Source organism: Theropithecus gelada, chromosome 2 (genome assembly GCF_003255815.1).
Source record: "Theropithecus gelada isolate Dixy chromosome 2, Tgel_1.0, whole genome shotgun sequence".
In the NCBI taxonomy this organism is placed as follows: Eukaryota; Metazoa; Chordata; class Mammalia; order Primates; family Cercopithecidae; genus Theropithecus; species Theropithecus gelada.
This window is the reverse complement of record NC_037669.1, coordinates 29,085,658-29,104,429: the sequence shown is the minus strand read 5'-3', so window position 1 is coordinate 29,104,429 and position 18,772 is coordinate 29,085,658. Positions and strand designations below refer to the sequence as shown.

At 40.0% G+C, this 18,772-nt stretch overlaps 1 protein-coding gene across 2 annotated transcripts in view; it reads left to right on the top strand.

Annotated features, from left to right (window-relative positions):
- The first annotated feature begins 2,248 nt into the window (after nucleotides 1-2,248).
- Nucleotides 2,249-18,772, top strand: part of MORC1 (MORC family CW-type zinc finger 1) — a 160,751-nt gene continuing 144,227 nt past the window's right edge. Inside the window, exons 1-4 of one of the 2 annotated variants that reach the window (XM_025376524.1) lie at nucleotides 2,249-2,400; nucleotides 5,935-5,988; nucleotides 9,544-9,578; nucleotides 16,072-16,140. In XM_025376524.1, the coding sequence (XP_025232309.1) occupies nucleotides 2,336-2,400; nucleotides 5,935-5,988; nucleotides 9,544-9,578; nucleotides 16,072-16,140 (223 nt within the window). In that variant the 5' untranslated portion in view covers nucleotides 2,249-2,335. The remainder of the gene's footprint in view (nucleotides 2,401-5,934; nucleotides 5,989-9,543; nucleotides 9,579-16,071; nucleotides 16,141-18,772) is intronic. The other variant, XM_025376525.1, reaches the window with a different exon arrangement.

Sequence of the window (18,772 nt, the reverse complement as noted above, 5' to 3'; positions counted from 1 at the left end):
TCCTATTGCCAATTGAGGGTCCTTGGCCTCTTTTAATATCATCAATTTAATAGCATTTCTTTTTGTGTTTATTATAGTATGCCAATGTCACTTCTAAATTCTAATTCTTAAGAAACAGCCAACCATTGTGGATGGTCGGTAGGTTCAAACATCAGTTTTTTATGCTTATAACATCTGTCTTGAGTTCAACATGTTTGTGAAGAGCAATGAAATGCTGGCTCACATAACAGCTGTTTAAATGAGAGGGAAAGTGTAGTTTGAAAGATTTGAGCCATTATTTGTGACTACAATATGAATTTTACAAACCTGAAATGTTAAGTTAGGAAGAATTGAAGAGTCTTTTCTCCCAAACAGGCTTTCCTTAAAATCAGTACCAACCATAAGATGATCAAATGGCATTCTCATTTTAAATTTCCCCTTCCTGCCATTCCCCCAGTATTTTTAACCATGAAATAATGTTAAAATGAATCTTGAGGCAGGGTTGAGGGATATGGCTGAAATAAGCAATCACAAAAGTACTCCTTGTGGAGAAACGAGGTTTGCCTTTATGATGGCAGAGTGGCTAAACAGTGTTGAAACGGGAAGGTGGGGAAAGGCTTTAAGTGGATTCTGCGCAGTGACTTTCAAGCCACTTTTTAATCACAATCTAATGGATTCTCTCTGTCCCTGTCATGCAGGCTAACCAGTACTGTCTGGTGCTTTGGGGCTGGCCACTTACCGTAGGAAGTCTCTGCTCAGATTATTAGAAGGAGTGCTTCTGCAATAATCACACCCTTCCCTCTGATAAAAATTAGATATTACAGCCTTTACTAATTATAGGCTGGTGGCTCCGGTGCCCTTCCGATGGTAAATTGCTTTGAGATAGCAGCTGGAAATTGGGTAGTGAAATAAGTCCAGAAGAGGCTTGTCAAGCTTTTCTTGTCCATAAAATAAAAATAAAATATCATATTTGTGAAGTTCTATAGAAGGAAAAATTGGAAAGATAGCTCAAGTTGCTTAGTAAAGACAATTTTGCTGTCAAAACATCGCCACATCAGCCACTGTTAAAACAAAAATGCAATCAGGAAAATTACTTGAAATGTTTATGTTTACTTCCAGTTTTGAAATTAGAACATCATGTTCCTTTGGGTTGCCATTCAAATCTCTCTTCCTCTCCTGATTCCCATAAATGTAGTAGTTGATAAACTCCTCTCTTTGGAAGTAGAATGACTACTCCAAAACTATTTTTTTGTTTTTTCTTTTCTGAGAGCTTCACTGCCTGTATGATGCCTGGAAATTACAAACACATCTAGTTCAAGTCCTTTATTTAAAAGATGTTTGTTTCTGACTTTATGACTATCATGTAAAATCTTTGCTGAGTATTATTGAACTACCTTTGTTTCCAAGTCAAAAGACATTGAATCAGTTGGGTTTTGGTGACTTAAGAACTCAGTGCTTTGTGAGTAGAGAAACACCATTTATTTACACAGCTGTTCTACACATCTGTGAAGTCCTTCCTCATATTTATCTACCCACACCAATCCCTCACCCCTATCTTCTACCTGCCTAGTTCTATCTTTTGGAGCAATACAGAATATCTAGGCACTGAGCCAGGCCAGCAAGTGCAATAGCTGCATGTCAGCTGACAGGTAAAAAAGGTTAGTGATCCATTCAGGTGGGGGCCGCTATTCTCACCTAGGGACAAGTCTCTATATTAAAGTCCAAATTCTGTTCTGATTGTCTTTAGTTTTCCTTTTGTATTCTCTCCGGCTTGTCACTTCTGTTTTTCATTTTTTCCTCCAAATAGAAAAAAACATGATCAACCCAAGACGCACAGAAAAGTAAGCGCTAGGATTACAGGACAGAGCACCCTTACCTCTGGTTCTATGTAACACAATGGACAAGCAAAGAGAACTACCCACTTACCTTCCCCGCACTGTCCTGCTTTGCCGCCCACGTTCCCCCACAATCTTGTGTGAGTGTGTAATCATTTCGAATCAAATTCTAATCCCAGTTTTGGGCTCCATTTTACCCCTGGGGAGTGACTGAGAGGAGCAGGGTGGGGAACAACCGTCTGAGAAGGTTACATAAATCTCAATTCCAGGAGAACCTAGCTCAGATGCATCATTCTCAAATTGTGGCTCCAAGACCAAGCACCAACCAACCTCGCAAGACAACTGGGTCGACGGTGCAGGGGGAGCTTCGCGGTCCCGCCGCAAGGGGGAGCACGTGTTTGCTGAGCCCGGCCTCTGCGCGTGGGCGTGGGCGTGGACGTGGGGGTGGGGGCGGGTGCAGGCGAACGGCTGCCGGTCAGGTGTCCTTGTCCCGTTGAGTTGCGCGGGTCGCGTTCGAGGGCATGGACGACAGGTACGCTGCGCTTCGGCGGGCCCAGCTGCATCTGGATTTCATCCACGCCAACTCGTGAGTGCCGAGGTGGGGTCGGGGTCGGGGAGGGTCTCTGCGCCATGAGGAAAGGTTTTGCCGGTTCCGTGAGGAAATACTCAACAAGTGAACTTGATTTATGGATTTATTTACTTATTTGAGCTGTATAGGCTTTTTTAAAACCATGAAAGCGTGATAAAGATATATTCTGGGCCAGGCTGAACCCTTTTGGTACTCTTCAATGAACACCAAGTGGTTGGAAGGCCCCCATTTATCATTTAACACAACTGTTTAATTGTTGGTCGGCGGAACCGTGATTCCACCAATCCTGCCTAACCTTAGTCTGCCTAACGCACTGACAATTTAAACAAAGTTGCCCTTCAAACACAGTAATTTGCATATATTGATTTCAAACTCTGTGGCCTCCTGAGTCTTTTCAAAAAATGTGACCTCTCTAAGGATAGGAATCTCACTTTTTAGTTACTTGGTCATTTCTTCTTCGCTGTCGTGCCTGTCTGCCTTTTAGAGCTTCTCAGGTGTCACTTCAAATACTCAAGATTGCAGAGGAGAACGACAGAGGTGTTTTCTCTAATCTACCATTTCCCATACAGCAAATTACGGCAGTTAGTGCTGTTTAATTCATGGTGGTACGTCAGGGTTTTTCTTTTTCTTTCTTTTCTTTTTTTTTTTTTGTTTGGCATCTTTTGGTTATTTGGATTTACTAAATGTATGGAGTGATATCAGGGATGTACCAAATTTGAAACCACAAAAGTGGAGGTATAAAGAAAGCCAGGGAAGGCCAGCCTTGCTGTGTGGGACAAACTATAATTAACATAACAGAGTTAAACAGGCAATATTCAGCAGATACTCAGTTTTTATGTCTCTACAGAGAATGATGTCAAGCTGGAAAAGGTGGAAAAAAAGTTAAAAGGTAGCTGAGGTGGAAGACAAATGAAGAAATAATAGTTTTGAGTGAATTTAAGAAAAATGCTCAGTGCGGTGCTGGAAGGACTGTGAATTTTATCTCAGAAAAATTCCTCAGCCTCAGTTTTATATGGATTTGCTTCTGCTTCACAACCTCCATTCCCCCAAACCACCCTGTGGTAGCCACTTCCCCTGTCCCATTTTCAACTAGTGGTGTAGTAACTTAGCAAGTGACAGCAACATGGAGTAACAACAAAGTTGGATACAAATCGAAGACTTCTCAGCTCCTTCAGGTAGATTGGTTGGTTGGATTTGGAGACAGGGTCTTGCTCTGTGGCCCAGGCTGGGATGCAGTGATATGATCATAGTTCTCTGTAGCCTCGAACTCCAGAGCTCAAGTGATCCTCCAGCCTCAGCCTTCCGTGTAGCTGGGACTACAGGCATGCACCACTATGCCCGACTAATTCTTTTTTTTTAATTTTTAGTAGAGATAGGACCTGGCTATGTTGCCCAGGCTGGCCTTGAACTCCTGAGCTCAAGTGATCCTCCCACTTCGGCCTCCCAGAGTGCTGGGATTCCAGACATGAGCCACTGAGCTCAGCCTAGGTAGATTGTTGTTTGAGACTTCTTTCTGCAAAAGGAGTGATTTTTAAATTTCTCCCTTTACTTCTATGTCCAATCCATCAAGTGCATGCTTTCTCTAAATATGTTTCAAATCATCCATTTCTCTCTGTCTCCACTGCCATTGACTTTAGTCCAAGCCACCACCATCCCTTGTCCAGACTACTCCAGACAGCCTCTTAACTGGGTTCTTTGCTTTCCATTCTGGCTGCTCGATGGTCCTTTTCCTGGAAAGCTGCCAGAGTGAGCTTTTTAAAATGTGAACCAAATTGTGCCCCTCTTCTTAAAACACTACAGTGGTTTCCAGTTGTATGTCAGCCAAGTACAAGTTCTTCTCTGTGGGCTAGGAAGCCCTGCATGACCCAGTCATGCTCTCATCTCAAGCTGTTCTCCCCATTTTACCATAAGCGGAGCTCACTGGTCTTCTTAGCTCTTCTTCTGCTTCAAGGGTGTTTGCATCTCTTGCTCTTGCTAGAAGGTTTCTACCGTGCTCTGCAAGGGAGTGAATTCTCTCGTCCTTCAGGACTCAGTTTAAATACCTTTTACCAAGAGGTGCTTTCCCTACCACCATGCGCCTCCTCACCAGTTACTCTTACCTATCACTACTATGAAGGTAGCACCCAGTCAAAATCTGTAATATCATCTTCATATGTTTGTTTACTTGTGTGTTTTCCATGTACCCCACCAGCTTGAGCTCCAAGACATCCAAGACCCTACCTGTAAGCATGGGCAATGGTAGGCAGTCAGCGACAATCTCTCGAATGAGTTAGTGCAGAAACGCATGTGATGTTTTGGTCAGAATTACTGCAGTTGCTTTTCTAAAGGGTTGTTTGTGTATTGAATTTTTGTATATTGAATCATGTACTTTAAATTTCCTAGAAGGGCTTGTGATTTAAAGTCCTGATTTTGTAAAGCATATCATACTTCTCTTTTACACTATTTTACATTTTGATAATGGCTTTCTTTTGGGTGAAGGACATCTTTTTGTAACAACAACATTTTAGTACTTTTTTTTTGTTAATTACAAAATTTAAAGCTTACTGGACTCAAGAGACTTTTAATCAGCCTCTGTGTTTGAAACTCCAAAATATGGGGATATATTCTGTGTGTGTGTGTGTGTGTTTTAAAAATACATTTTAAGCTAAAGTGTTGTCCTGTGTCCTGAGGTGTTTGGAGACTCCGAGACATTGCAGGTGATGCTTTCTTTTGTATAGAAGAGCAGATGTGTTTTTGATAAATGAGGCTCTCTTGCTTCTGTTACCTGTTTACTAAATATAGAAAGAAAATTGCATACTGAATATTCCCTTAATGCTGTGATAAGGTTGCTGATTGAAATATCTGCATCAGGACATTAGAAGCAAGCTTGGGAGCCTTAAGCTAGTGTGATTCCACCCTCAGATAACTATGCAACCTCCAAAATGTTGTAAATACTGAAGGCTGACTGGAGCATTATGTTACCGAGGACTTGGCATTGGAGGGTACAGGAGAGAGTGACCTGAGGCCATTTTTGAGATTATTTAAGGAGCAGGCTTCAGCAGAAAGATTCCCCAGAAAAATACAGATTGGTGAGGCACGCAAGGGCTTCCTGCCAATTCCTTTGCCTGCAGATGGAGCCTTATGGCCTTTTAGTAGGCAAGGATTTTGATCAGTATTCTTCAGAAATATTTTGTCTTTAAATAATACAATTTTAATGAAAAATCCTTGGGGGAAAAAACTCACTTGAAAACATGCTTATAAAGTAATATTAAAAGGTCAAAGTTTATTTCAGTGATAGACACTAACACCCTTAAGTTTTTATTTTATTAGAAGTGGACAGGATATTTTGGCAAAAGTGTTTTTAACCCTGGCTTCATAATGGAGGGTATCTAGTTCCAAATCTTGACCGTGCTGAGAGAGTTGTTTCTAGAGTAACTTCTTAATTCATTAGATGTCTGGAACTGGAGAACGTTTGTCTGCAAGTATCTTAAAGCTTTTACATTGATTACACACCTGGTTTAACTTTTTGTTTTCTCTTTGTTTCTTCATCAGCACCACTCACAGTTTCCTTTTTGGAGCACTGGCTGAATTGCTGGACAATGCAAGGTAAGGTTCAGCTGTGAACAACACTTATTGAGGGAATTTCATGACCAAACTCTTGTCTAGTTACATGGAAAGATAAAAAGATCATGTCATGTTTTCCCTTCTGGAATGTTTTGTGACTTGATTTCCTACAAAATCAAGGTATTCTAGGGAAAAGCATCGTTGAGAGAAAGAATTATTCACCTTTATTTAATTTTTATTTATGATCAAACTTGAAGTCTGTTTTTATGTTAATAACCATTTAATAGTACATATTCATTTAGATATTTTTGAATTGTATGTCAGTGTATACTTGTCTTGAGAATTTACACATGGATTTGGGCATTTATTGAAGTCTGCATTGAAGCAAATTGTATGGTTAAGAAAATAGCTGACTTGTTGATCTCTTACTATGTATCAGACATACATAAACACTTTATATATGAGCATTATGTCATGCATCCTTACATCTACACTCTGAGATGGGCGTTAATATCCTAGTTCTACATATGTGGAAACTGATGCATAGAGAGATTAGATGATTTATTCAAAGTCACATAATTCATATTTGGCAGAGCTGGCATTCAAATTTTGGCTGTCTGGCTGCAGAACCTCACTACCACATTTTACTGTCTCCCATAAAGGTATTAATGATTAAGGAACCCCTTAGACAATTTAAGTTCTACTCAGTAGTGTATTTGTGGGAGCTTGTGAGGGGATAATTTTTTTTTTTAAGTTAAATTGAATAAAGCATTTGACATGTTTTATATTGGTATTCCCTATAACAGAAGATTTTTCCTACTTTTTCCTTAGAAAGCAAAATCCATCCAGGAGGTAATATGCAGTTGTTAGATCAAGGTTCTCAGTAGAAGCCTAAATTCCCTGCCATTGGTTGATAACCATATTTTAGCTTTTTTGTATTTGTTCCCCGTTTTTTGCCTTAGATGGGAGATGACCCTTCTGAGAGTGTGACCACAAAGTATAGTCAATTAACCAGCCATCCAGAAATTCCTGCCCTGCACTAGGTGGAAAGTCGTCATCTCCTGCTTTTAGGAAACTCTGTCTGTTGAGCTAGTGGAATCATAAAAAGGGAGGGAAGCGGAGAAAAAGAATAAAGTCTGTTGTTCAGAGCCATGAGCTCAGCTTGGAAGGAGCTAATAAGGATGAAGCCAAGACAGATGAACACTTCTGATTAGTTTCCCTAAAGGAGCTTAGGGTTGCTACTGTTTCTTCTGCTCAAAGCTTGGAAGCAAGGCTCTTCCTATGTCATCGGTCCTGCCTCCTACTGAATGGCCCACTTTCAGCAACTTGACATCTGAAATTCTGAAAGAACACATTTGTCGATTTTTCCAACTGTCTTTTCTCCTTTGAAGTTGTTTATTTCAGTCATTCAACAAAGGAGGACAAGTAAAATCAGAACGTAGAAGAAGTAGGACAATGGAAACGGTTTCTTAGTAGAGGGTGATTGGGAAAGAAAGATTGACTTTAGACATGTGATCCATCAACCGATTCTTAGAGCAGCATTTGTAAGCTGGCAGCCCCTTGACCAGGTCCAGCCTGTCTTACGTGTGTTTGGCTCATAGTGAAAGTTTGCACAGTGTTTATAAAGAAAAGGAAGGGAGAAAAAAGGAATTATTTTTAAGGTTTAAGATATTGGAGATACCAAATAAAAACTTTGGGCCCTCCGCCTTCCTTGAAAGATTAGGAGAAGTAGCAATCTCAAGGCCACATTCCTCCACGGGATCAGGGGCTGGAGGTGAGTAGCAGGTGCTCTCGTGGGACCAGCCTGTGCCTTCAGCTTTGCCTCCAGTTTTCCCCTGTGGACAACCTCAACCCTTCAGTCCCTCTTTCTTCATGGACGTTTGAGTTTTCCACCACTGCTTAGATGCTAGTGTTTGACATCAGAAGAAGCTATTTAGCAGACTTAAGATACTCAGTTGGTCTTATGAAGGAGGGTCCCTATGTTACTCTAAGAAATTCTTTTATATCATTGTATTCATTATTTTAATGATTTCCTGTAGTTTTAAAAATTAGAACTGAAAGATATTAAAAGAATATTGTAGAGAGAGGAGAAGAATATGTGGTGATATAGGAAGGATTTGTTAGGGCCCGCTTCCTAATACAAGAGCTCTTCAGAGAGGAAGTGTCCTGGGCTAAAGAACAATGATTATTATAAAATGTCTTAATATATGATAAAGGTGAATTATTTTATGCCTTTATCTGTGGAAGTGCTGCATAAAAAACCTCTCTTTAAAAACTTCCATTTCAATACATTGGCATTTATTAAGCGTTTATTGTGTACATGGTACTTTGTGTAATGCATGATTATATAATGGAGATATTGATACCTATGTGTTACGGAACTATGGTAAGGATTGGAAGAGAATTTTCAAAAATACATCATTCAGTGCTTACTTGATACATGGGAGGTGCTCAAGAAATGGCAGTGGTGACTCCAGAGTGTCTATATAGGGAGGACTGAGAAGCAGCAATTGGCTAGAGGAAGGAGCTATATGGGACTAACTTCTAGGCCTGTGGAGCACGAGCAGTGTACCTACTCAGGTTTGTTTGGGGTAGTTTTGGGTTTAGAACTGATGGAACTTTTGAGGGATGCTCAGGTTTCCCCACCAGAGTTACGTAGTTGCTGTTGTTGCACTGAGCTTCCTTTTAGACTCCTCCCTGCCTTAACTTACCTTCTTACTCATCAGGTAAGTCTTCCTTGCCTATGCCTTCTTCCTTTCTGTCACATCCTTGGTATTGAAGCCAGAGTCTTCTGGCCCTTTCTCCTTTCGTATTAAAAGTTTTACTTTTAAAAATAATTGTAAAAAAATACAAAAATAATATCTGTGAATTTTAGAAAATGGAGATTTTTTTTTTTTTTTTTTTTAAATCTTCATCACCTAGAAGAGAGATCAGCATCCTTTTCTGTAAAAGATCAGATGGTCAATATTTTCACCTCTGTGGAATATGGGGTCTCCTTTGAAACTACTCAACTCGGCCATTGTAGTGTTGAGGCAACTTTAGATACTATGTAATGAATGGGCATGATTGTGTTCCAATAACACTTTATTTACAAGCAGTTGATGGGCCATTTTGGTCCATGGCTGTAGTTTTCCAATCTCTAACATAGAGAAAACGCCTATTAGCATTTTGATTTCTTTCCTTCCATGTATGTTCTTTAAAACGTCTTCTTATAGTACACTATTGCCTAGTAATTTGATTTTTCTTTATTTTGGAACTAAAATATGAAAAACATTCCATGACTTCTGGATTATTTGCCAGCCAGCTTTTTTTGTTGTTTTTTTTTTAAAAAATTATATCCATTTTGTTAGTTTTTTTGTGTAATTCCCACTAAATTCCATCTCTTCTTTCACATTTCTGAATTGCAGTCTTTTTCATATTCTCAAATTATGACTAATCGTAGGTCTTATGGTATACTAGCACAGTGAAACATGTTAGAAATTGATTTTGAAGCAGTTTAAGTGGATTTTTGTATTGTTTAATATCTGACAGTAGGTTATACCTTATGTAAGCAATTCATTTCATCTTGAAGCAATAATATGTTTATATTGTTTCCAGAGATGCAGGGGCTGAAAGGCTTGATGTCTTTTCAGGTGAGCAGATTTGCTTTTTTCTTTTATATTCTTCTGATGGAAAGCCTGTAGTTATTTGCTTGTATTTCATTTCACGAGATAAAACCACATTCTATAGCATTTTAATGTAATCTAAGTGCTTTGTGGGTACAGTGACCCTGTGGGGAGCCAGGGTGAGGAAAGTATACTCTGAGAGTCAAATTGTGTACTAAAGGACCCATTTGCAAAATTAGGTCTTCCAGAGTTTTGTGAATGTATCAGAGTGATTTGGAACACTCAATTCGCCTGCCATGAGAAACAGTTTTATTTTTAAAAAGCATACTAAGTTAGTGGTTATTCATAATTAAGCATACATCATTCCCAACTGATTAGTTTTAAAGTGTGTACGTGAATGTGCGGTATGAGGGCTAGAAAATCTGTTTTCTTTGCTGACTTTATTTGTAGTCATCAAGTATTTTTGCACTCATTAGTTATCTCATTAGACTATGATGCTAATGAAGTTAGGTTCTGTGATCCAGCTCTGTAGTTAACACTACCTAGAGAAATGCCCAGGTAGTCGCGCTGCATCCCTATCACTTTTCTGTCAGCTGTTCTGCAATATTGGCTACTGGTCACGGGTGAGAGGATATGCTCCATGATCTAAATCCATATCTCTGTTTAAAAAGCACCTCAGTTAACTGAGTGTTCTGAGCCAGAGGAGTGCTTATGCTTCATGAGGAAGATAGACGTGGACCTCTTGAGATAACTGAGGAAACAATAAATGACGCTCTTCATTTCCTTGTCCTCTCCAGGTCCTGAAAAACTTGAGAAATAAAAAAAGAGTCAGCCTTATTGCTGATAAATGTTAGGCTGGAGTATGTAGCTTAATGTGAGAGAGCAAATGGACTTGCAGATCAGACCCCGGGATCACGCAGACTCACCCGCCCAGTGGAGTTGGGCTTCCTCTGAAACTTGTCTGCCCTAGGACAAGGGGTCAGGACTCATGCTGTCTGCAGGCAGCTTTCTCCCAGGAGGAAAATGCAGGGTGGGAACTGAGCCTCCCAGTTTATTCTTCCCTAAGTGACCAGTAGGTGAGTGAGCTCACCTCCACAGGGAAAAAGTGAGTGAAGGCACAGAATAGGGCCTTTCTAGTGAGAAAAAGTCATCTTCCCTTCCATATCCAATTATATAGAGTAAACTAGGATGAACACTCTTGCCTAGGAGAGACTCAAAGTATGGTGGGAACACAGAGAAAGAAGAAATTATGCCTCCTATTAAGGGGCTAGAGCTTGAAATATGGATGTGATTTTTGTCAGATACTCCAGGAAGAAAAGAATATTCCTGTCTAGATAATAATTATGAGAAAACAAATGGATGTAGGCTAGTTCACAGATTCATTAATTTATTCAGTAATAATTTATTGTCTACTATTGTAGGTGCTGGGGATAGTGCACTAAGCAAAATGTTGAGGTCTGTGTTCCCCTGGAACATGTATCCTAATGGGGAGAGATAGACAGCACAGAAATGAACAAATACATAGTGTACCAGGCAATGATAAGTGCTAAAAGGGAAAAACATAAAGCAGGATAAGAAAACAGAGAGCCATGGAAGGGGTATACAGTTTTTCATGGGGTGGTCTAAGAAGGTTTCTTTAAATAGCTAACGTACCAGCAAAGACCGGAATGATGTGAGGGAGGGAGCCACACAGATACCTGGTGAAGAAGCACTCAGGGAACAATGCTGAGGCTCACTTGACTCACACTGAGTGTCAGAACCAAATGAATGAGCGTCTTCAATACCATACTAAGGTTTTTTCTGCAGTCAGTGGACCACTGAAGAACTTTGAGCAGTGTCAGTTTTCTAAGTAGACATGTGCTCTTTTCTTTTTTCAAAGAAGGATACTCATTCCAGAAATACCTTACAAGAGAGTCTGGAGAAGTATGAAAGCAAGGATAGCAGGGAGATATGGCTATGGGAATTACCTAGGCAAGATTTCATGAGAATTATAATAGGGCAATAGTACTAGCAATGGAGGAGGAGGAACAGATGTAAGCTGCATTTCCTTCAGAGCTCACACACAATTAATGGAGGGATGAGAAGACTTGTCCATAGTCACAAAACACAACAAATGTAATCAGAATCCATGCATTATATTCTTTGGAGTTTGTGACTGGAGACCTAAGTACTCAGCATCATCATAAACAAACAAAATAAGATCTTGACCAAGTTGAGATTAAAGTGGCACTTCTTTTTTTTTTTTTTGAAATGGTGTCTCACTCTGTTGCCCAGGCTGGAGTGCAGTGGCACCATCTCAGCTCATTGCAACCTCCGCTTCCCAGGTTCAAGCAATTCTCCTGCCTCAGCCTTTTGAGTAGCTGGGATTACAGGCCCACACCCGGCCAATTTGTGTATTTTTAGTAGAGATGGGGTTTCATCGTGTTGGCCAGGCTGGTCTCAAACTCTTGACCTCAAGTGATTCCCTCTGCCTCAGCCTCCCAGAGTGCTGGGTTTACAGGCGTGAGCCACCACGCCTGGCTTGGCTGGCACTTACTTCTTTTTTGTGTTTATGTATATTTGGCAAAAAACTGAACTTACAGTTCAGTTTGGCTTAAAATTACCTATTCATGTTTTTATTGATTTACCTATTCATTTTTTATTGAGGCAAGCCTTCATATGGCTATCAACCTAGCAAACTGATTTTCTTTAAAAAAATGGATAAAAAAGGCAGGGACAATGCTTATGCATCAATACATAGAATTATTCTGGGGATACAAAGTTAATCTAAGATTAGACTAGTTTTCAAATTATTTACTGTGGTCTTGAATTCTTGTCAATCTTAAATTTCTATCAAGTAATTAATTTGAAGGCTATAAAATTCAAATGAAATATGTTTCACTGTGGTGTTTTATACGTTTGTGTGTATTAGTTCCAGTAAACATGGATATACATTCAGTACTTTTTTTTAGTGCTTACTAAATGCCGGGCACTGGGCTAGGTGCTGGGTTTACACTCTTAAGGAACTGGCATTTTAGTGTGGAGCCCATGAAAAATGCAGTATGTAGCTGTACTTTGGTGGGTAGAGGGCCCATAGCTTTCCTCATATCTCCGAGGGTACTGTGTTCCAAAAAAGTGTAGGAACCATTGGTCCAAAAGACAAACAGATATATGAAGAGGTATTTTAATATACTACAAAGGTGGGAAAACAGATAAAGGCGACATTAATTATGGGCACTAATGACATGGAAGGATTAGGAAAGGCTTCCTAAAAGAAGTCTGATATGAACTAACTGAAAGAGAAAATAGGCATTCACCTGGTGAGTGAAGCATGGAAAGGGTGGAAGGGCATTATGTGCAGCAACTGGAATATGGAGACAATGTAGAAAAAAATGTTTGAGATGTTAAAGATTTGTTCAAGGGGAGTATTTGTGCAGGAGTGGAAGGTGGCAGTATGGGCAGGTGAGGGGAAGACAAGAAATGAGCTTGGAGAGTTATCCAGAGGGCCAGGTCATGGAGGACAAACAGGATTTATTAGGTGGTTGGATTTTATCCTGAGAGCAGTGGGAAGCCATGGAGAGGTTTTAAGCAGGAGAGCAGTGAAATACACAACTGATGGAAGACTGGCTGCACCCTATGACTGCAGGGAGAGCAAGAAGTTAGGGAGCTGTTGTGATCCAGAAAAGAGATGTTGGTTTCCTGAACCAGACAGTATACTGGGGATAGAGAAAGTGGTCAAATGGGAATCATTAAGGCAGTGAAATCAAGAGGACCAGATAGTTGCCCATGTGTGGGAAGAGGAGATGGAGAACATGATGATGATCCTGAGGTTTTAATTTGGACAACTGAAGCTTAGGGGCAGGGTGATGCCATTTACTGAACAGGAGACAAGAAGGAGGAGAAAGTCTAACATGGGAGGAGGTGTCTGTTTTGTTTTGGACATACGTAATTAACAGGTGATAAAATATACCTGAAATTCACAGTTTTAAGGAATTGAAATAAACAAGGCCAGGTTTCAGAGTGGATAATGGGGAGTATTAAATTTTGAGGCTGTACTTGTTTGTCTCCAATTCCTAATATGGATTTACAAAAAAGGGAAGTACTGTAGTATATGTCTGCTAGGAATCTTTGATCTTTCCCAGCCATTTACTGAAGGAATACCCTTCTTTCTGCAAGCTCCTTTCAGGAGAAATATTTACAGAGAAGTGCAAATCAGCTGTGGTGGCTGTGCAGAGCTGCCTGAGGCCAAACCTGGTTTCCAGTCAGGTGGTTCCCAATCCTGGATGAACATTAGAATAATCGAGGGAGATTTTACAAGAAAATACCAATTTCTGAACCCTATCCAAGACCAATTACATTAGAATATCTCTAGTTGATTTCAATGTGCAACCAAGATTGAGAGCTACTGCTTTATGCAGAGAACTCAGCAGAGTTGGATTCCCCTCATTGAACAGTGCGGAAATATCAGCCTCAGAGGGAGGACTAAACAGAACAAATACCTTAAAGGGGGAGAGGAGGAATGTCCTGACACAGAAGTTGAGGTAAGCAGACCAGAGGACTAGGTAGAGAGAAGGAACTGGGAAAATGAAATGGTAGGCCAGATCCTAAACGTTTACAGACAAAGAAGTAAATTAGAGAGAGAAGGGGGAATTAGAAGTGGGCATATCACCATGAAATTATAAACCCAGAAAGATTAAGTACGTTTTATAAGTATGTATTCATGGGCTATCTTGAAACTTATTCACTTTTTAAAATATTAATTCTAGGTGGCCTTTTTTTTTTTTTTTGGAGACAGGGTCTCTCTCTGTTGCCCAGGCTGGAGTGCAGTGGCATGATCAAAGCTCACTGCAAACTTGCAGTATAGGCTCAAGTGATCCTCCTGTTCCCGCCTCCCGAGTAGCCAAGACTACAGGCATGTGCCACCATGCCTGGCTATTTTTTTTGAGATGGAATCTCGCCCTGTCACCCAGGCTGGAGTACAGTGGTGCGATCTTGGCTCACTGCAACCTCCGCCTCCCGGGTTCAAGTGATTCTCCTGCCTCAGCCTCCAGAGTAGCTGGGACTACAGGCACGTGCCACCGTCCCCAGCTAATTTTTATATTTTTAGTAGAGACGGGGTTTTACCATGTTGGCCAGGATGGTCTCAATCTCTTGACCTTGTGATCCGCCCACCTCGGCCTCCCAAAATGCTGGGATTACAGGCATGAGCCACTGTGCCCAGCCTATTTTTTTTTTATTTTTAATTTTTAGTGGCCATAAGGTCTCACTATGTTGGCCAGGCTGGTCTTGAACTCCTGGGCTCAAGCCATCCTCCGTCCTTGGCCTCCCAAAGTGCTGGGATTGCAGGCGTGAGCTGCCACATCCAGTCTCTAAGTGACTTTTGAACAGAGAAGTTGACTTAATAAATGTGCTGGAAATGAATCTATGCGGATAGAAAGCATATCAGTGATTGCTTGAGGGTAAGGTGAAGGTGATGGGACAGGAAAGAGTCCTAAGGGAGGGTTTACAAAGGGTCAGAAGGAAACATTTGAGGTGTGGATATGTTCGCTGCTGTGATTGTGGTTATGATTTCATGCATGTGTGTGTTAAAATTTGTCAAATTGTGCACTTTAAACATGTGCAGTTTATTATGCATAAATTATTCCTTTATAACACTGTCATTTAAGAAAGAGAAATGTCCTAGAACTCATATGTCCAACTACTGAAATTATTTTCAGGGCCAGTTTACAAACTGGGCACTAAAATTAGTCTCATTAGTTTTAGTTGCACCTTTAACTTTATTTATTTATTTATTTTAGAGTCAAAGTCTTACTACCTTGGGCAGGCTGGTTTTGAGCCCCCGGCCTCAAGTGATCCTCTTGCCTTGGCCTCCCAAAGTTCTGGGATTACAGGCATGAGTCACCACACCCAGCCTACCTCCAACATTTTTGTATACCAAAGATTATATTATGTCATTTAATGATATCTTTAAATCATCAAAATTGATTTCAAATAACGTAGCCATTTTCAAATATTATAAATGCGTCTTCAAGAGGTAAATATTTGTTCCCAGGAAGAAACACTCACAAATGGCTCTTATGGGAATTAACTACTTAGAAGGGAGCCTGATGGATTTAATAAGAATGGCCTAGATTTATTTTATAATTGTGCCTTGGTGGAAGGGCACAAAGGTTGGTCAGTTTGAGCGAAGGATCCTGGGGTCACTTCACCATCTACCTTTTTCCCTCCCCACAGAGAGGAAATGCCTGACATTTAAAGGACTAGTCCAGTTCCAGAGCAGAACATGTCCTGCTGTATACATAATTTTTTCACATGTAGATGTTTTATGTTAATTTAAAGCCTTTATGTTGCATGATTGTTTTTTCCCTGCAGTTTCTTGTGAAGCTGTAGCCAAGACTCCACTCTGGGCTCCGTCTTTGTGCCATAACTCTGTCACTCTGTGGCTGCATTGGAGGAAGACGAGTCATTATTCTAGCAGCATGACTTTCTGACTAACAAATTAGCCCGATATTTATTAGTAATAACTGCTTTTTTCTTACAGTGGATAATGAAAACCTGCAGGGGGGCTTCATGTTGTGTTTCCTGGATGATGGATGTGGCATGAGCCCTGGTAAGTTAATTATCTAGATACCTAACTGGCTGTTAAAGGAAACAGTCTGAAAACCTACAAAATAAATAAAAATAAATTGAGCTATCTATGCAAAAACAGGTATGGAGCTATTAAGGGAAATAAGCCCCAGACTTTTTGTTGAACTTTTTAAGTATCCCAGCTGGCAGAGTAAATCTATTGTAACCATCTTAACCAAGACAAAAAGTAAATGTATGTAAATATTGTCAGAAAAATGAAAGGCAAATGTTACTGATTGTAGGAAATAAGCATCTGGGAATGAATGGAAAACAAATAGTCACTGAATGAACTCTGAGATTGTTTTTAGCTCACCCTTTAGGTATTGCTTGGGAGATCCCCAGGCCGTTTCCTGTGCCTTTAGGCTATTTTTAATTTTGCTTACCCTTGAGGTAGAGGTTACCTCTCCTTGCTTTTAGCCTTGTTTTTTCCTCTGCATTTTGGAAAATTTAGTTGCTTCAAATGAATGTTCCCATCATAAGGAATACATCTACAATATATTTCATGACTTATCTTTGTGTATTCAAGGTTAGCACAAAGCTAGCACATTGTGGGCACACAGTGTCTGTGTGCTGTGAAATTGAAATGTGATTCCATCTGAGGGCGTTGGGCTGTTTTAGATTTATTGTTTTCCTGAAATCTTTAAACACGGTGTGTTCCACAAACTAGGGTTTTTGACCACTAGATTTTAAAAATGGTGAGAGTTTTCAAGTAATATGGAACTGCCGTGGTCTGTTCCACAACCGAGGAAAGGATGCGTCAATATGCTCAGATATTGATTTGCTGTTAGAAGCTGAGAATATGAGACATGGCAAATATGTGATTTCGGCTCTGAAGTTTCCCCTTGGTCTGAATAGTTGAAGAGTATTTATTAGCAAGTTTAGAAAGACTATTTCACCCAGTTTTGTTTTGACTTCGGATAATTTTGATTTTTCCAGGTCATTTTGATTAAAAGTATTCTTGGTCTTTTAGTGTTTAACTAAAGGAGAAGGAAGAGTTTGTAACAACAACAACAACAAAAACCCGTGCTGAAAAAAGTGATTTTTCTCTTCTAGCCTGAATGTTAAGTTCCTGTTTTTGAATTCCTAAAATAAATGACAGAATATATGTGATATATTCTAAGGGAATTCCTTATGAAAAGAAGCAACTCTTTTTATATGGGTCATGAAAAAAATGTTAGAAACACAGACAAATGATGAATATTCAGACCTTCAGAAGGAACTCACACTTCAGTTACATAGTAGCATCAAGTAGTAATAAAGTAGAAGGAAGATGACTAAAAGTAGAATCTATCCCTTGTTCAAAGGGAGCTACATCAATCTGGACCCGTAGAAAATGACTACAGTACTTTCTGGGTTTTTAAAAAATTATCTAGTCTTGCCGCTTTACAGTCCATTCCCCACACAGCATCCTGAGTGATTTTCTTTCTTTTAATGTACATTTTATCATATTTTTTTCCTGTTGAAAACCCTCAGTGGTTTTCTGTTACTTAATACAATTTGTACTCTCAGCATCTCTTCCAAGGGCCTTACATTATTTGGCTCTATGCATCTCTTTGGCCTTTTCTTGTTCTTCCCACTTCCTCGCTTAGAACATTCCACCCACACATGGCTGGCCCCTCATCATTTGAATCCATCTCATGTTAACCATCTGGCAGTGGGCTTCCCTGATCATTCTGTTTGCAGGCCACATTCCTGTTAATTCTCTATCCCTTTATCCTGGTTTTGTTTTCTTCACTTAATACTCTCAGTCAGAAATGATCTTGTTTATTAGTTTACTTTCAATCTGTTTCTCCTACCACAACATAATGTTGTCCAAGGCAGGAGCCATGCCTGGCCTGTTCAGTGGTTTATTCCCGTGCTCAGAACCTGGTAACCATGCATGTGAGTTCATGTAGTGTGTAATGAACACATGGGATTTGGTTCAGAGCTATACTATGTCTGTATCAAGACTTACAACTTTGGGTTCTAATCCTAGCTGTACCGTCTATCAGCTCTGTGACCTTGGGCAGGTTTTTTAAACTCCTTAGACTTACATTTGCTCATCTGTGACATGCAGGTCATAATAATAATAATACCTTTCTTGTTTTGTTATAAATATTAAATAAACTGTACATGTAAGTTTACAATGTAGTACCTTGCACATACTAAACAATCAATAAGAACTAGCTAATATTGTCATTATGGATATCCTCACCTAATGCCTAACCCCTCATAGGAACACATCATCGAAGGTCCAGTTAGTTTCAGGGAAGCAGAGTGTTAGGTGGCTTCTACACACCTCATACCATGTGCCACTGAACTATAGCATGTCTGTACCGAGACTGACACAGGGTCCTCAGGACAGTTCTTCAGCATGTATTCAGGTAGGCCAACAAGAAGAACATTCTTGGTCCTGGGGGTTGCTATTAATATATTCTGAAGTCCAAAGGATTACTGTGTAGAATTCCAGAACACGTGGAGGGGTCAGGAGAATGACTTGGAACGTCTGAAATGATTAGCCTTCTTTCCCAGGTGGTATCTGAGCAGAGGCCATCCTGCCCCTCTTAGTCTCACACGGGCCTGGTTAAGGGTTAAATTTGTGGGGAAATTACTAGTGGTACAAGTAATTACAACAC